Source organism: Chelon labrosus, assembly GCF_963514085.1.
Source record: "Chelon labrosus genome assembly, chromosome: 21".
NCBI lineage: Eukaryota > Metazoa > Chordata > Actinopteri > Mugiliformes > Mugilidae > Chelon > Chelon labrosus.
Genome location: NC_140354.1, coordinates 7,371,672 through 7,389,882, shown reverse-complemented (window position 1 = coordinate 7,389,882; position 18,211 = coordinate 7,371,672). Strand labels below are relative to the sequence as shown.

The following is an 18,211-nucleotide window of genomic DNA, read 5'->3' as shown; positions in this document are numbered from 1 at the left end:
TTCCTTTCTACTCTCGTTTCCGACTTTTAGGGTGACAATGGAGTTCCTGGTCCTCGTGGAGAAGATGGACCAGAGGGGCTAAAGGGTCAAGCAGGAGCCTTGGGAGATTCAGGAGCTGCAGGCACAGCTGGCGAGAAGGTAAAAATGCAATAAAATAAAAACATCAAAAGAAAAGGATAAGAATATTAAACAGGGTGTCAAATTAGGAAAACCGTTATCTACACTTAGACAGCAGGATAATGGAACCGTCTTCTCGTCAGGGCCCCTGGCCTGAAGCTGTGTGCTTCTGATCTGTGGAGCTGCATACTACTCATCTGTGGTCCTGGCCTCATCAACCTGGCCGAAAGTTACTCATTCCTGAATGCATAATTCTTCAACCTGCTTCAGATGACGCTTTTGTGCTCTTGTTTATCCCCATAACAGTGGCTTTATGAGTACTCTAAATCTCTCATGTGACAAACAATCACCTATGTCTTGTACTCCTGTTTGTATTACGTTTAAATGCTGCATGTATGCGTTATTCAGATGTATGTATGACAGATGTATGTATCATCGGGTTCCCCCTGCTGCTTTCTTCTTTCTTTTTTCTCTCTCCATCCGTCTGGCCTCAGGCAGATGGGTCCTTCCATATGAGCTGGGTTCTGTTCAAGGTTTCTTCCTGGTAAAAGGGCTTCGTGCTAAAAGTAAAGCTAATGCAAATGCCATTGCCATTGTTTGTGCTTAGTTTACCTTTATGTCAAAACATTTGCATAAAATTCTTGTTTCTAAATTACAGAAATACTGAGCATACTGATTTCTATTCCATTTCAGCCACCTAAAGCAAAACTCCCCTGGACCGATATGCATTTTGCAGGCATTTAATCTTTATGCCATCACTATTTGCATCAATCTAGAAAACCCTTGTTGCATTAGCTCATGCAGAGTGTGCAGTATGTCAGAAAAAAAGCTTAAATGGATGGTTTTTTAATATTTATGTTTTATATCTTTCCTTCCTTCTCTCTCTGCAGGGTAAACTTGGAGTGCCTGGTTTGCCCGGGTACCCAGGAAGACAAGGTCCTAAGGTGATCTAGCAGGGATGGGCTATTATGATCAGTTAATGTGTCCTCCGGTTCCTTTATCAGAGCTTTAAGCAGCGAGATGTGTGTCATTGGGTGGACTGTTTCCTGTCTGATTAAAAATAAAGGAAGATAGATGGCATATTAAAAAAGGGCTATTTTATTTATAGTTCATTAGTGACATCAATTCATTACACGTTGATGAATGGTATATTTAAGGCTGTGTTGGGCTTGTGGATTAGATTTGCTTTAATTTGATACAGTAATTAATTATAAGTTAATGAGACATTGGGGCTGATGTGTGATAAATGGGGGGCTGAGGCCGATTAACCTCTACTTGTGTCCCCAGGGATCAGTCGGCTTCCCTGGTGTGGCCGGGGTCCCAGGAGAGAAGGGACGAAGGGTGAGGATTTAACTGACTTTTTAATCCGCGTCACATTCTGGCTTCGCTACGTTGTAAAGTCACATAGCGATGCATGCACTAATTGCTAACCTTCACAATGCAGGGTCCAGCTGGTCAGACAGGTCCTGGGGGGCAAAGAGGTCCTAACGTGAGTACAGCTATTCATGCCATGGTTTCCCAGTCTATAAAGCTGTAATGACTCTAATTAAATACCATCAGTTTACCACCACGGCTGTTGCATTGCTGCAGTGTTTTCATATCATCACATATTTTCCACCTCCAGTTATGCACGTGCTAATCAGACTACTGTTTGTTTTCCAACAGGGAGCCCGGGGGGGACGAGGAGCAAAGGGGCCCACTGGAAAGCCTGGAGATAAGGTGAATTGAGCAGAATAAGCAAAGACACATGCAGATAGAGTTATATATACACAGCACATAAACACACACCTGGCTGTCTCGTAAACTGTGAATGCATGCTCTGATTGAGTTGGACCTGCTTGTTGCTGTTCACTTGAAAATGACGGGCCATCTGGTGCAGCGAGGAGCTGCTATCTGCCAGGGGTTGCTTCTCAAAGACCAGCTTGGGACAGCTAAACATTTGCTGGCAGTCGGAGAGCTGAAAATGTTGATATGGCTGATGTTTAACCGTGCTTTTGTTTTGTCTTTTGCCTTGCAGGGTTCTGCTGGACAAGATGGTCCACCAGGATCCCCTGGAGAGCAGGTAATATTTTGGCGAGAGTCTAATACGCACAACCTACAAGTAATATCTTAGATGTACCCAGTAAACTAATCTTAGCATGACAGATGGGGCTTGACAATCTATGTTATTATGTTCTAGGGTCCCCAAGGACCACAGGGGAGAAATGGTGAATCAGGACCTAAAGGGCCGAATGTGAGTGAGCTATGTTTGCCCTGTGATGTAATGTAAAAAACGTTTATGTCATCCCACAATCTGTGTCCACATTTGGTCATGTCCAATTCATTACAATGATGTCATAAAATGCTTCCTTTTCAGGGCCCGCCCGGAAAAGATGGATTACCGGGCCATCCAGGTCAGAGAGGAGAACCAGTGAGTCACTTTCAATTTAAAAACTGTTACATATTTCTTAAAGCATTTTTTCCTCCATGCGGTGCCCTTCACAGAGAATTTAGTCGGTATGATCTACTGCATGTGTGAGTCAACAGAGCAAACAAGTCAATAGCCAGGGCTTCAGGACTGAGTTATGGAAGTTGAGAAGCCTATATTAAATCTAGTAAAACACTCTGCCCTCTCTGCAGTCCCAAGATATCAGGAACTATGAGTACTGCCTCTGATTCACCTTTTAACCAGCAGTATTTCTCTTAGGGTTTCCAAGGAAAGAATGGACCGCCTGGCCCCCCAGGTGTTGTTGGACCACAGGTAAAAATATTAGCCTATATTTTAGTAACTTTTCAAGCAAGCGTCTGTTTATTTCAAATGCGGGTTTTCAAATATCTGTTATGTGTTATCTACTGTGCACTGTGGTTGTTTGTAGGGTAAATCGGGCGAGACAGGGCCAACTGGAGATAGAGGCCATCCAGGTTCGCCAGGACCACCAGGCGAGCATGGTTTACCAGGAAGTGCCGGGAAAGAGGGTGCCAAGGTGAGTGCTTTTCATCATAATGTCAGGATCATAATCACAAACCAGTAGAACCTTATTATTGTTATGTAGTACCCAAGGACTCTCTCAGCCCTGCCTGAATATCATTTCTCCTGAGTCTCATCCTCTCCTCTAATTTGCTAATAAATAACAGGGGAAACCTCCACGCGTAGAGCACATTATGGCTCATAAAAGATAAATGTTCTTTCTTGGCGTGGCTTGCTGGTTGGTGTGATTTATGACTTCATAAGGATTTGCTATCTGCCTGGTACTTACGTTACATCTAATCACGTGTGTGTATGTTGTTTCTAGGGAGATCCAGGTCCACCAGGAAACTCAGGGAAGAGTGGCCCCGGTGGACTCCAAGGCTTCAGAGGGAGCAGAGGGACCCCTGGTGCAATGGTAACACAAAACAAAACTCCATACATCTCTCACGGGTTCTCACTGCAGATTCTCTTGACATGTGCATCTTGCAGTTGTGCAAAGATTTTATCAATTAAGACTGTGTTGTGAGGACTGAACCAATCAGAAATGAGTGTGCTTGTCACTTGTGATTGTGAAAAGTGTTTATTTCTGTGCCTCCTCAGGGCCCTGCAGGTTTGAAGGGAGGAGAGGGTCTACCTGGTGTTGCAGGGCCTATTGTAAGTCTGATTGAGTTAAATAGTTTTCTATCCTATTCTCTGCTCCCAGCTATATAGAATGAAGAAGCATGAGAGTGTTTCCATGGTGACCGGTGAACGTGACCACTACGTTAAACAAAGGAGTGAATCCTGTCATGTACTCGCCTCATCTGTCTGTCTTGTCTTACTTCCAGGGTGCCACCGGAGAAAGAGGCCCCGCTGGGCCAGCTGGTGCTATTGGCCAGCCAGGACGGCCCGGCGGCGTGGGTCCCGCTGGGCCGATGGGAGAGAAAGGCGAGCCAGTAAGATTTGGAACATTGCTAATTTTGTTTCTTAGGCAGTAATGTCCACTAACACGTACTGCACCATCACCTCCCACCACTTGGTAATAAACAGCATGTGATGTCGCTTTGGAATGTGTCATTATGAGACAGAGAGCAGGAGAGAGGTAAAGGAGACAGAGAGAGAAAATATGAATGTGATCAAGCCCGCTTTCCTGGGTGCGAGTTTCCTCCCTGGTGTGACATTAATCAATGTGTCATGCTGCTATATGAGGATATTAAATATTGTACAGTTACTAGATGTGCGCTGCTTTCCCATCTGTTCCCCAGGGAGAAAAGGGTCCTGTGGGGCCAGCTGGGCATGATGGGGAAACAGGACCTGTAGGGCTGCCAGGAGCTGCAGGACCTCCTGGGCCTCCAGGGGAGGACGGAGACAAGGTATTTGCAATGAACAGCACTACTGTAAGTTTCTAGCTGATTTTTGCACTTAGTTGTTCGCAATTGATTATCTGTGTGCATTTCCTCGCCTCAGGGAGAAACAGGAGGACCAGGCCAGAAGGGCAGCAAAGGAGACAAAGGAGAATCTGTGAGTATGAATTCTATGTGAACAGTAGTAACATCATTACTTTGCATCACCAGGGGGTAGAGGACACACTGGTTTATAATAGCTTTGGGTTAATTCATTGTAATAACTTGTTGTTTAGAAAGTGCATCCTCCAGTGTAATAAGCTTTAATGGCTTTAATCGTGCCCCTACCTTGGTGAATGTGTATTGAGCTGTCCTTCTTTTTAGGGACCTCCAGGACCTGTTGGAATTCAAGGCCCTGTGGGTCAGCCCGGACTGCCTGTATGTGCCATAACTATGATTTAAAAACATATCATCACATCACAACAAGTTGGTGTGGTTTGTCCAGTGTTAACTTGTCACTCTTGCAGGGTGCGGATGGCGAGCCAGGCCCACGTGGGCAACACGGCATGAATGGGGCAAAAGGAGATGAAGGAGCTAGGGGCTTTAAGGGGGCATCTGGTCCTTCTGGACTACAGGTAAAAATCCCTCTCAATTCCAAGTCTGACCATGACTCATCTATACATTTCCTTTTCCGCGTCATGCCTCTCATTATATCTGCACTTGTAGGGAATGCCAGGACCACCAGGGGAGAAAGGAGAGAGTGGGCACGTCGGCTCAATGGTGAGTACTGCTCAGCAATCTCAGTACATACACCAGCGTGTCCAACACTATGCTCCAGTGTCTGTTTCAAGTCTGTCCTTATTGCCACTCTTCTGACGTCTTGCATTTTTAGGAATTTGACTTTGCCTTAGTCCTGAATACTAACTTAACCGTACTGACATCTCAAAATCTTAAAATATATTTTATTATATTAAAAGCTGTTCCATAGCACATGTCATGCCTTCTGTTTAAGCGAAAGTTTATGATTACATTTAGTCTTTATTTTTAGTCTCCTATCATAGAATACCACAAATCAGCCACAACATTAAAACCACTGACAGGAGAAGTAAATGACATTGACCATCTTGTAACAATCCAATGTTCTGCTGGCAAACTTTTGGACCTGGCATTCATGTGGATGTTACTTAGACATGTACCACCCACCTAGACCAGACCAGGCACCCCCACCACATAGCAATGACACTCTGTGATGGCAGCAGCCATCCCCAGGTTTAGGAACAACTCAAGAAAACCAAAACAAAAAAATGGTGTTGACCTGACCTCCAAATTCACTAGATCCCAAACTAATCAAGTATCTGTAGGATGTACTGGAACAAGCCTGATCCACAGAGGCCCTACCCAACCCATCGGACCTGAAGGCCCCCACTAACAACATTCTGTTGCCAAACACCACAGACACTCTCAGAAGGCCCATGTCCATTCCCTGATGAGTCACAACTGTTTTGGAGGCACAAGGGAGACCTATACAGTATTAGGACATAATGTTATATCTGATCGGTGTAGATTAGAAGCATGCAACGGTTAATTGTGATTTGTTATTGCAAAGATTGAAAGTTTGAATTGCATATTATAAAAAATAATTGAGCCCACTGAGTAGAAAAATAATAGAAATTGACTTGTTTTTATGAGTCTGTCTGAGGAGGTATTGCAAAGTTTCAAGGTATCAGCAGTATGAATTACAGCTGGGACACACACAACAAGCTCGACCTTATTAAACTTTAATTAGTACCACCTATTTAGTTCATTAGTGCCAGCTGTGCTGACTTTGCTGCCGTGTGTCAAACTTGTGAGGCAACCTTTTCGTCTGCCGATAATAATTAACATTTACTGCCGCCACACTACAGGATGTGGTCTTGAGCTCTGGTCAGTGATTAGTCTTAATATTGTTTGGACCGCGGTGGTGCTAAGAGGCGTTGTTGGACCACTGTTCAATCAAAGCGAGCATTCGAGCTTGGAGCGCGTGTTTTTCTTGTAACAGTGGAAACAGACATTTTGACTCGTCCTGACAGGGAGAGCACGGGTGCAGTGATATTAATTATGGTTCTGCTCCAGGTAGCGGTGCTAGCAAGACAGCAAGCCGGCATGCACAAAGTCAGATTGAGAAAGAAAGATCATAGTGCAGACATATCACAATCATGGCATCATTTTATATTATTATTGTATTAAGACTTTCTGCAATTTTAAATATCCCTCATTGGGTCTTCTGACTAGCTGTCCTTAGTAGCGACCTTTACGCTAACGAGTCAGTCATATTAATATTCCTCTTCTGTTCCTCCTTTCTCTCTGGACTGGCTTTATTTAAAAAAAAAATGATATCCACAACAATGATGGTGAGAAGAAAGAGAGCCATTCAAACATTTAAACCTGTAACAATGACAGCTTCTCCTTTTCAACGTGTTCAAGGCTGAATAGCAGTAGTAGTCGTAGTAAATTGGCCGTGACTTTATGTGCAAGAAAGACGAGCGCAGACAATGGATAGGTGGTCCTGCATGCAAAAAGAAGGAAAAGATAAAAAGAAACGGAGTGACAGAAAGGAGGCAGTGGAGCAATGGAGTAGAAGGAAGAGGCAGGGCAGTCATTGTGCGCAGGAAGACGGTGTGACAGCTGCTAATCAGATTAGCCCCAGCCTTGGCTGTCTAATGAGCATCCTCCTTTGTGACAGTCATCTCACTACGCTGTCAGCCATGAACACACGCTCAACAAGATTCTCTATAGCCTCTTCTCCACAGCCAGATTAGGGAGGGAACGCATTAAAATGGAACCAAAACAAGGGGAAGAGAGAACGAGAGAGACAGGGGGGAACGCAGAGATGCTGAGGACTCAGTGGGGAAGTTTCATTCATGTGTGAGTGTTGCGGATCACAGATTTCTCCCCTCTAATGCCGAAGTATCTCTCTGCCAGAAGGATATGTGTTTCCTCCAGTCCCACACAGTCTCTCTCTGGGCAGATTGTCTGTCTTTCTGTTTCGCTGTCTTTACAACGCAAGGCTCCCTCCAAGACTTCACAGTGATTCACAGCACACCACCACATCTACCCGACTGAAACTGAAGCCGAGCACTGTTAGGATTAATTGCCTGCCGCACTCTTGCGCCGAGCAGAAGAATCAAATCACATGTCGTCTCTGGCAGACAGAATGTGGTCTCAACATCACAGGCTAGAGGTTTCTTATTAGTAAGAGAGAATAAGACAGAGAGGGTGTGTGGGGGAAATGAGGAAGAATCAGAGACTGTGTCATATCGAGGGTAATGACCTGTCTGGACGTCTTCATCATGCCACCGCAGTCATAATGATAGACACTTGGGCCATTGCATAGGTAATCCACCATAGGCTGACGTCTAACTCTTTTATAATTTAGGAGGCACCAGCTAACACACTTTTCACATTCCTTTTTCATTTCTGCGTGTTTTTTTCCTGGAGGGCGTATCATTGTCTGGTCTTCGATTCTAATGAAAACATTTCATTTCTTTCTTCACAGGGACCTCCTGGACAGCATGGCCCACGAGGCCCACAGGGGGCTATCGGTGGAGAGGTAGAGTGTGGCGCTTTTTTATTAAAATCATTTTGAATCACACATTTAGATTTAAATATGGACACGGCTTCGTTAAGTATATTACAGAGGCAGGCAGTTTCGCTGAGGGAGAAATAAAGAAAACACACACACAGGTACTCTTGAGTAAGTGCTGAAAGGAGCGAGCGGCGCGTACGCATTTGCATAACACAATTACAAATATCATGTCCTGCCCAAAATGATATTTACAGCAAAATATTTTAATGGAACATACACGGATTGATAAAGTAGACTAATAAATAGTATTAAATGAGTTGAAACAATAAATGCAGCAGCACGGTTCATTTCATTCTGCAATGCTAATCAGCAACATTACTAAATATTCTAATGTGTTTCCTGGTAATGAATAATTGTGCATAATTTCTGTCTTCCATGTTTTTTTTTGCATTTTAAGAGTATTCCAAATAATATTTTCTTTGTTTCTGATTTCCTGTTTTTGAACAAGTATCAATAAATTTGTCATTTAAGAAATGTCTGTCAGTTCAGCTTCGGAATAAGACACACTCTGTGCCGGTTGGTGACACGTTTTTGCGGATCATAAAGAAAACATGAAGGCACTGAAAATCAACTGAGAGCAAAGAAGACTCCATACAATGGCTTATTCTTCTAGCACACCACAAATGCTTCGTACAGTATTTCTAGCCGACGTACACTGTCTCTTTTGAGCGCAATCCCTGCCACAGACCCCTGACTGCTTTTGAAATGTGAATTATTAAATAGTATTACGATATAATCCCTGGGAGAAAGTTATATTTTCTGCTCCATGAATCATTAAGAAGTATTAGACTATTATCCCTGAGAGGCAGTTATATTTACCTCTAGTAATGGCCTCTACAGCCTCTCATTGCAGTCAATTATTCAGCAGTGAGCTGCAGAAAGCTGTGTGAGCCATGCTAGTGCTTCATCACAGGAAGCATGGAAGTACAGCGGTGCAGATGGTCGGATCCATAAATGGACTGATACGGGAATAGTGGAAAAGAGCGAAATGTGGTGAGATAGCATGTGAGGAAAAGTAGCTGACAGCAGGAGTTCAGTGGTAGAGAGTGGCCGTGTTTAGCTCTCATGTTTGTGCACTCTACCGAAAACATGCTTTTACTGGGTTTGTCTCAGGACGCAGAAGCACTAGACACCGACATGCATGTGTGCGCACTAACTCGGGTGCACAAACACTAAACTGATTGAGGGACGGAAACGAGAATCCACCCTGCTGCGATTTAGACACATCAAAATAGCAGCACTGATGCTATTTTTTTCCTGTGCTGTGATAAGTCTGTTCCAGTTTTGGCGTTCTGTGAACAGAACTGCTGACAAACAAACAGAAACTACTGCGGAATACTGCAGAATTTCATTTTCAACAATCAAATGAATATTTCAAACTCGCCCTTGTTTTATAATCTTTCGGTTCAAGCTGTTCTCTCTCCGCTTGCTACAGGGTGCACCTGGGATGTCTGGTGGGGTTGGTCAGCCTGGACTTGTTGGAGAGAAGGTCAGCATTTCCCATTAACGACTTCGCTGTGTGTGCTTGTACTTACAGTACAGTAGAATTTAGGCGATTCGTACATGGGGTTTCAGTGTGTATGTGTGTGCCTTTATCTTACACAATGTTCCCTCTCCATCAGGGTGAAGACGGAGAAGGTGGAGACCCGGGCTCAGCTGGAGAGCCAGGAATTGCTGTGAGTCACGTTGCTCTCATCTGACTTGCTTGTTTTGTTCAAGCGTGTCCTTTTTTCACTTACTGTCTTTGGCCTTTCCACACATGCCACTTCATTTGCTTGCATCCCAGGGTGCTAAAGGCGATGTGGGGGAGAAGGGTGATTCTGGTCCTCCTGGTGCAGCTGGGCCCGCTGGACCCAGAGGAACACCAGGAGAAGATGGACCCAAAGGCAACCTTGTGAGTCTCTTTGGATCAGTGACATTTTCTTGCTCTAGTTGTGAGGCCAGTCAGGGTGGTTTTTGACTCGTACTTTTTGCTCACAGGGTCCTATTGGATTCCCTGGAGATTCAGGGCCTCCTGGAGAAGCAGGTGTCAATGTGAGTAATACAGTCATACTTTTATTTATCACTTGATCATTTGATCAAATGTAGCCTGGAAGCCTGACTAACTTCTCCACCAGCAAATTCTTGTTTCAGTTCAGTTCATTTCAAGGTAAATCAAATCTATACTGTTTGTTCATTTTGCTGACATGACATTTCTTAATTCAGGGAGTAGATGGTGGTCCGGGGCCTAAAGGAGACAATGGAGAACCAGGCAAAGCAGTAAGCTTTTTTTTAAATTCACTTACTGTATAATTATGTTGACAACCCTAATTTTCTTCCAAGTTCAACTTTCTGACTGTTTCCACCTTTTCTATTATCTGCAGGGACCCCCAGGAGCCTCTGGAGAGCCTGGCCCTTCAGGACCTCCTGGCCGTAGGGTGAGTATTTGCCATTGTATTGTATTTTATTTGTGTGCATGCATGTGTTTGTAGCTATACCATTGGTTTATGTGCATCCGCAAATTATTGTCTACTGTCTCTACCAGGGTCATATTGGTGCAGCAGGAAAAGAAGGGAAACAAGGGATGAAGGGAGCCAAAGTACGTATAGAAACACCAAGCTCAGTGCCCGTATAATGTGTGATGCCTTCCCAACAGAGCTTTTTGGATATTTTTTGGTCTTAATACAATCTGTGTCTCTTCCTTCGATCTACAGGGGACAATGGGAACCCAGGGTCCAGTGGGGAAAACAGGCCCAGTGGGGCCGCAAGGGCAGCCAGGAAGGCCTGGTCCTGAAGGGCTTCGAGGCATTCCAGGTCCAGCGGTTAGTATGAGGGATTCAAAATGCTAGTTTAATTCAATTCATATTTAGCATAGTCACTACAGACAGTGAAGGTCCCATATATGTAATTCATGCGGTTCTTTTCCAGGGTGAACAAGGGTTAAATGGACCTCCGGGACAGACTGGACCACCAGGACCAATAGTAAGACCCATTTATATGGCCTATAAGAGGACAGTGATTAAATTCAAGCAAAAGTACACAAACAAAAACATATTTTATTTATAATGTAGGGTACAGCACAGATGTAAGTGACTAACACATCTGACAATGTTAACAGGGGCCACCCGGACTTCCTGGATTAAAAGGAGACCCCGGAAACAAGGGAGATAAAGTGAGTGTTTTCTTCTTTAAAGGAAGAACACTGGGCACCTATTTAAATCCAGGGAAACAACGGTGACAAACCATGTCTCACTCTGCAGGGTCATGGTGGGTTGATTGGTCTAATTGGCCCTCCAGGGGAGCCTGGTGAGAAGGGAGACAGAGGCCTGCCGGGAAACCAGGGTTCACAGGGACACAAAGGAGACGGGGTATTTATTGTTTCATCATGATGCACATACACGTCCCAATAAAGAAACACAGTTCACTGATAAGATATGGTTGTGCTTATTCTGTAGGGTGTGTCCGGCCTTCCTGGTCCCACTGGCCCACCTGGCCCCCCTGGACTCTCAGTACGTGACATACCTTCTTACAACATGTGCTTTTTTTTGTCTCTGTACAAACATTGAGCTCTGTGATTTTGAGACCAATCACTATATGCTAATATATCAGAAAGACATATTTATATATACAGTATCAGTCTATCTAGATATTAATTATTGTCATCCTTTGTCTTAGAGACTGTAACTTCAAGCATGCAGTTTGAAACGCAAAAATAAGTGTTAGTAATTATCAACAGACATAGCTGCAGGTTTACAGGCCACTGTTGCTGAGCAGGTGCCTGCTTTCCAAATGACACATTGATTAGTATTGTGTCGTGTTTTTTATTCTCTGATCACTCTTAGATTTTCTTTTATGTTTTTAATGCTTACTTTTGCATCTTTTGTTAGGGTGCAGTTGGGGAGAGGGGATCCAAGGGAGACATGGTGAGTTGCCATTCCAGTATTCACACCTCTGCTTGGTAAGCAGCTGCTGGGAACATACTGTATGTTGGGAAAGTGAGAAAAAGTATGTTTGTTGGCTTAAACCTACCATGCTTCGCAATCGCAACACTCTGCTGTGTCTGCTGCATGTCTTTGGAACTAAAAGCCCTCTGTAAAGCCATGTTTGCCTTGTATGTGATTTTTCCATTGGGTCCTTTTAATAGGATTTGGTTTTGGAGTGTGATGGCATGAAAACCACTATAGTGTGTCTTGAGAGTCAAGGCACTGACCACAGAGTGCTGATGCACACAGATGGATAATCCTATAAAGCAACAACCATATCTGCCTGGATATAGCCTGGATTTAGCCAAGAGGTGTGAGAGAGGCTCCAGGTGGGACATGATTGACGTTAAGTTTTGTTCACTTCCATTTTCCAGGGTCCTGCTGGTCCCAGGGGAGATCTGGGCCCTGCTGGCCCCCCAGGACCCCCGGTGAGTACCTCCAATGATGCACTTCATGGCTTTCCCAGTGTCAGCTTTATCCTATTGCTTTCCTTTTGACATGTAGTTCACCTCTGTGTGATACCTTCAGGGACCCCCTGCGACAATGATTGAGCCCCTGCCTATCAGGGAGGGGAGGCGGAAAAGACGAAGGCATTCAGATCGGGCACGAGGAGGAGGCTCAACCAGACAGGAGGATATAGATTTGGACATTGAGGAGCTCCTCCAGGGAGATCAGCCTTTGGAGGATACTGAGGGAATGGAGGAAGTCTTTGCCACCCTCTCTTCTATGAAAAACGAAGTGGAGCTCATGAGGAGGCCTCTTGGAACTTTCGAGAGCCCTGCCCGGACCTGCAAAGAGCTCATGATGGTTCAACCTAACTACAAAGACGGTTGGCAAAACAGTGCAAAACAATGCATATTTAATCACCTTTTGACACCAAACGTTTTATCCCAGATCTCCTCAAACTCTTTATTGCGTCACCCTGCATTTGTTTATTACAGCAACATCTGGCACTTAACTGCTTAATGTTCTTATTCTGTCGCCTTTCTAGGAGACTACTGGATAGATCCTAACCAGGGCTGTAACCGAGACTCCATCAAGGTCTATTGTAATTTCACAGCTGATGGAGAGACCTGTCTCTACCCTGACAAAAGGATTGAGATGGTGAGTCTTTTGCTGTCAGCCTTTACAAAGCCGACCTTGTCCTATTACATTTGGAGCACAAATCACTCCCTGTGTCCACTGATACTAATATGCTACTCAACATGCCTCTTTCATCCTTTTGTCTGTCCAGGTAAAATTAGCAGCATGGAACAAAGAGAAACCAGGAAGCTGGTACAGCAAGTACAGGAAAGGCAAGCAGGTACAAATGATAAATAAATTAAATAAATATATCGCTGCCTCTTACCATTAGTCACAGCTACGCCAGGCTATTGTTTTCAGTTGCATTAGTCATTGCAATTCATGTTTGGTGTAGTGTTTGAATGACATGCATGCTTTGGACTGAGGTGTGATATACAGTATATATTTATAGGAGTGTTTACCTAAATGTACACGTGTGTGTGTATCCACTCGTGGCTCATTCTGCATATGAATGTTTATGTATATTTAATAAATCTGCTCGCTGCATAATGTGGTGTTAACTAATTAGGGTATGTTCGATGAGACAGCTGATTTTATATAACCAGCAGATGGTTTCAGCAGTGAGAAGGATACATTCAAAATCCCTGCCAGCTGTGTCTCATTGACTAGCATTCATGGCCACTCATGTGCACCTGACCAGTGGTCTCATAGACCTCCCAGAGCTGCCATCGAATCTGTAATTACGGATTCTCTCACACAAGGTCACTGCAATAGCTGAGTCCTTTTTCTTCCCTGTATCCCTCCGCTTTCTACTTAACCTCGCTTTTGTTTTCACCCTTCACCCAAACATGTAAACTCTGAGATTCCCCATGGGAGAAAATGTGTTTTGTGGCGTGGTTTTCTCATCCTGTGATTTTCTGTGGCTAAAGTGCACTAACGATTACGTCTCTATGTTATTTAGTTCTCCTACAATGACAGGAACGGGAACCCCGTTCATGTAGTCCAGCTGACCTTCCTGAAACTATTAAGCGCCACAGCCAAGCAGAGCTTCACCTATACTTGTCAGAACTCAGCCGGCTGGTATGACAGGACCTCCCGTTCTTACCAGCGTGCCCTCCGCTTCCGGGGCGGCAATGACGAGGAGCTGACGCAAGCCAAAAGCTCCTTCATCAAAGCTGTGCATGATGGATGCCAAGTGAGTGCTGTGAAATGCTATGGGAAGGGACTCGCTGGACAAATAGGAATTAGCCGTAATAGAACTAATGTGTTTGTCAATGGTGTTGCTGATGTCAGCTCGTACTTGATTCAAGTGTGCGTAACCATCAAACCACTGACTTGAGTAGGGATTTAGACTAGAGTGGAGAGAGCTAGTAATTCGATTTAAGCCAAACAAATTCTAATAATGGCTTTAATATTTCTCTTTCAGTTCCGCAAAGGTCAGGAACAGACTGTTTTAGAGATTGACTCCCCCTCAGCGGAGCTGCTCCCTATCATAGATGTGGCTCCAGCAGACTTTGGCAGCAACAACCAGAAGTTCGGATTCCAAGTTGGACAAGTTTGCTTCAATGGTTAACAGCTTTGCAGCAACAAGAACATGAGAGGACCTGCACATCAAGATTTCAGTGAACAAAACTGGACATTAACCACTGGCCCAGCAATATTTATTATGTTATGTTCCTATATGTGGTGGGTCTGTGGTATATTATTTAAGACTCTTCGGCAGCCATTGGAAAAAAAGAAGTTTCAGCGGCTTTGCAACAGTAAGAAGAATGCCAAGAAACAGAATAAACAACGGTGGGAAAAAGCACATTTACCAAAGGGAACTATCCCACTTAGATATATTTAATTGTTTTATGTCTTATGTAGTTGTTTTTTCTTCTCACTGTCTTGATTGTGCTGTAATTAATCCTCAAGAATTATGAGGACTACGCCACTCGGCATTGACCACTTATAAACAAGACAGCCCTGTCCGACCGACGGAAGGAACAGTCTGTCTTTCTGCAGTGTCGGTCACTTGAGCGGGACTGTGCAGACCACCGATGAACTTGTTGCTACCTAATGTTTTCCATGGACTGATTGGATCACGAGACGTCGTCTTAGTCATTTGCATGCTTGAATTTCACTAGAATGACAATTGCGTAGCAGTGTCGAACTAGCCCTGCATATTAATTCCACCCAAGCACTATAATTAATTTCCTGTGTGCACGAATGATAAATTGTCCTTTTTACCCTTCAACTGCAGTTTGCTCAGTGAATTACCTTGATTTGTATTCATTAGGTGTAGCTAGTTATTGAACCCGACACTTACTTGAACAAATAAGGTTGTTTCCTTTAATGGACTGCTTCCCGCCATGGGCTTGATAAGTTTTTTTTTAAGCCCTGCATGTTTATACAGACAACAGTACTTTATATGTTAATGACATCTTTTCTACTGTGGTTTATACTGGCTATGACATTCTACAGAACCTAGGATTGGGATATTTCAAGGCAAGAATTAAGAGGTACATACTGGTAAACAAGGTTTTCCAGTCTAAATTGCAGTCCGCTATACCAAGAGACATGTCATGTATCCCTTGAAAGTATTTTATAATTGCTGACATAACCCGTTTGTAGTTTCCTGCCCTACTCAGAGGTTTTTTTTTTTTTGTTTGTTTCTCTATTTTGTTCACGTGTTGAAACTCTTTCATAATGCGTTGCTGTACATTTGGCGGGATTTGCTCTTCAGTGGTGCTAAAGACAATTGTTATTTTCTGTGTCACTATGTTTGTGCGTGTCCGTGGGCAGGATTATGGGACTAGGAAGTGAGAGGGTTATTGCTCTTTCAGCAGAATGCAACACCCTCGGAGGCTGGGAGCTGGTCTACTTGTTTGTTTGTTTTTTTGCACATCTTCTGGCCGATTGTGCCAACTTCACGGGGCCAGTGAAAGGAGGTTAGGAACAGTTCAAAGCTATGCGGTTGAATGCTTTAAAGGGAAAATTCACTTTTAAAAGTAATTTATATTCTGCTATTCCAGTGATTATGGATTGTACGCTTGGTACTGACTAACGCAAACAACAGTTTTCACCAAATAAGGATTGTGGCATCAAATGTGCTTTAGTAATTCCATTTTTATTGCGTAACCGTGAATCAAAATTTGGCACACCCCAGTAAAATGACCTTTTATAGTGTTTCAAGTGTAATGCCATTATTCACTGCGTGTGGAACACTTCCTGGATTGGTTTTTAGTTATTACTACAGTCTGTGTTTGACTTAACAAATGGAGCTGTGAAATATTGCAGAAACGACATGTGCATGTAAATTCTATTTTATGGTTGATTTTCCCTTCAGCAAATTGAATTTCCTAATGCTCTAACTACCTCCGCTGACTCAAACAGTAGACTGCGTATCTGGACGTGTAATTCTGCAATTCGCTCCCGCTGTTCTATTCGTTTCATTTGAACAGTGAAGCTATTAACTCCTCTCCTCCTGTCCCATCATGCACTGCCCCTCCTGTGTATAGTGTTTGTATTTTATATTCTGTACAGTTATTCTGAGGATTTTATGAGCAATAGCCTGTTGCCTGGATGAAAAAAGATCGTGTTTGTCAAAAGTTGATGTGCAAATAAAAATAAGAAATCAATCCGTTTTCCTTTTCCTCTCCAGTCCACAATAGACGTGAGGTCTGTGTGTGTTGCTGTCCAAGACGTCCAGTCAGTGAATAATAGACAAACACTGCTCTTCATTAGCGGCTATGGTTCTGCAACATTCACTCAACAAGCATGCAATCAGAATCCCCACTCAGTCGATGTAATCAACTCTGATTTGTTCCCCAGTTCATTTATTTCAATTAGCTTTGTTTCGATTCTCAAAAGGGAAGGTGGTGAGGAGAGAGAGGTGAGCCAAGGATGGAATGATGGATGGTGAGGAGGAGCGAGGAGAAGAGGTCAGTAATGAGACGACAGCGGAAAAGGAAGGGAGCTGTGGAGATATGGTCACTCCGGCGGGTATGGCGAGGGGTGGGTGAGATGGTTCGCGAGAGACAGAAATTTTTACTTTGTCAGGCGGATGCACAGCACATGCATATGCACACATACACACACTCCAAAGCCTCTTCTCTCGCGCACACACGAGGCTCTCATCCCCTTTGGGGGCCCATTGTTCAAGGTTAGCATCGGTGGCAGAATAAAGGTTACCATGTTATTCGTTTCTCCTTTCTGCTTTCTTCCACTCAATTGAATTTTAACCACACTAAGCTCTTGACCAGGAAAGGTCATCTGTTGCCACTACCTCAGAATAATGATCAAGCAGGAGAGGAGTGTGACTGTCAATAAGGGGCTTTCACCACAGTACTATGTCCTTTTCTCTTCTTTGTATTCCATCCTATATAGTGCCCACTATTATCTCTGCGGTTCCACCATCTGTGAACATCTTTATCGGTGAGAAACATATCAGAATAAATGTGAGTTGTAATCTGAGTTGTAAAAAATGATAGTCTTAAGAAAACTAGAGTTATTTGAAGGTGCATTTTAAGCTCTTTCACATTACCAGTGCCTTAAAAACCATATCTGATAACTATACCAAACAAACTGGCCCGTATAGATAACTCGTTGAACTATTATTTGAACAGAAGTTGATGAATCTTCAATTTTACGTTAAAAAACAAACAAAAAATAAACATTTGGTGCTCTGTATTACTGTTTGGGGGCACAATCTCTGGAAGACACCTCCGCCGTGGGAGGTGTCTTCCAGAATAGTTCTGTCCGGAATACAATCTGGACAGAACTTGTTTAATATCTCTGTAGAATCTCCCCCGCTTTATCTAGAGGCTGACGCACTCAACCTAACACACTCTGATCTGCAAACATGATCTCTGGTGGATGCAGAATTTCCATAGTCACACATCTACTGCTTTGGAGAACTCTTGGCCTTCTCCGCATTGCTGCTCACTGCCCGTTCAAAGATTTTTTAGCAGAACTGTGAATCTGTGAGTCTATAGCTGGCAGTGATCTGAGGCTTAAAGGCCCTGGAGAACATTAGAATAACCTGAAGGCAGCGAGAACCTCGGTTGGTGCATAGTGGAAAGAAGGAAGATTGGAAGATTGTGTGCCTTATTGCATCTTTTCTCTCTTTGTTCTCTCATGTCTCTCTCTCCCTCTGGCTCCCTCACTCTTGCGCTAACATCTCTATCTCATTATTCTAGAGCTGGAAATGTTAGAGATGTGCCTTTATTGTTTG

The 18,211-nt window shown here is 43.7% G+C and overlaps 1 protein-coding gene across 1 annotated transcript in view; it reads left to right on the top strand.

The window, feature by feature from the left end:
- Positions 1-16,780, top strand: part of col5a3a (collagen, type V, alpha 3a) — a 44,692-nt gene extending 27,912 nt beyond the window's left edge. Inside the window, exons 30-67 of the mRNA XM_084570018.1 lie at positions 31-138; positions 1,008-1,061; positions 1,405-1,458; positions 1,562-1,606; positions 1,783-1,836; positions 2,135-2,179; positions 2,297-2,350; positions 2,474-2,527; positions 2,804-2,857; positions 2,973-3,080; positions 3,390-3,479; positions 3,665-3,718; positions 3,892-3,999; positions 4,309-4,416; positions 4,511-4,564; positions 4,771-4,824; positions 4,914-5,021; positions 5,113-5,166; positions 7,922-7,975; positions 9,447-9,500; positions 9,634-9,687; positions 9,798-9,905; positions 9,992-10,045; positions 10,217-10,270; positions 10,375-10,428; positions 10,536-10,589; positions 10,705-10,812; positions 10,919-10,972; positions 11,109-11,162; positions 11,251-11,358; positions 11,446-11,499; positions 11,878-11,913; positions 12,348-12,401; positions 12,502-12,802; positions 12,965-13,077; positions 13,208-13,276; positions 13,958-14,191; positions 14,423-16,780. Of these exons, the coding sequence (XP_084426144.1) occupies positions 31-138; positions 1,008-1,061; positions 1,405-1,458; positions 1,562-1,606; positions 1,783-1,836; positions 2,135-2,179; positions 2,297-2,350; positions 2,474-2,527; positions 2,804-2,857; positions 2,973-3,080; positions 3,390-3,479; positions 3,665-3,718; positions 3,892-3,999; positions 4,309-4,416; positions 4,511-4,564; positions 4,771-4,824; positions 4,914-5,021; positions 5,113-5,166; positions 7,922-7,975; positions 9,447-9,500; positions 9,634-9,687; positions 9,798-9,905; positions 9,992-10,045; positions 10,217-10,270; positions 10,375-10,428; positions 10,536-10,589; positions 10,705-10,812; positions 10,919-10,972; positions 11,109-11,162; positions 11,251-11,358; positions 11,446-11,499; positions 11,878-11,913; positions 12,348-12,401; positions 12,502-12,802; positions 12,965-13,077; positions 13,208-13,276; positions 13,958-14,191; positions 14,423-14,569 (3,078 nt within the window). The 3' untranslated portion in view covers positions 14,570-16,780. The remainder of the gene's footprint in view (positions 1-30; positions 139-1,007; positions 1,062-1,404; positions 1,459-1,561; positions 1,607-1,782; positions 1,837-2,134; positions 2,180-2,296; positions 2,351-2,473; positions 2,528-2,803; positions 2,858-2,972; positions 3,081-3,389; positions 3,480-3,664; positions 3,719-3,891; positions 4,000-4,308; positions 4,417-4,510; positions 4,565-4,770; positions 4,825-4,913; positions 5,022-5,112; positions 5,167-7,921; positions 7,976-9,446; positions 9,501-9,633; positions 9,688-9,797; positions 9,906-9,991; positions 10,046-10,216; positions 10,271-10,374; positions 10,429-10,535; positions 10,590-10,704; positions 10,813-10,918; positions 10,973-11,108; positions 11,163-11,250; positions 11,359-11,445; positions 11,500-11,877; positions 11,914-12,347; positions 12,402-12,501; positions 12,803-12,964; positions 13,078-13,207; positions 13,277-13,957; positions 14,192-14,422) is intronic.
- Positions 16,781-18,211: the final 1,431 nt, after the last annotated feature.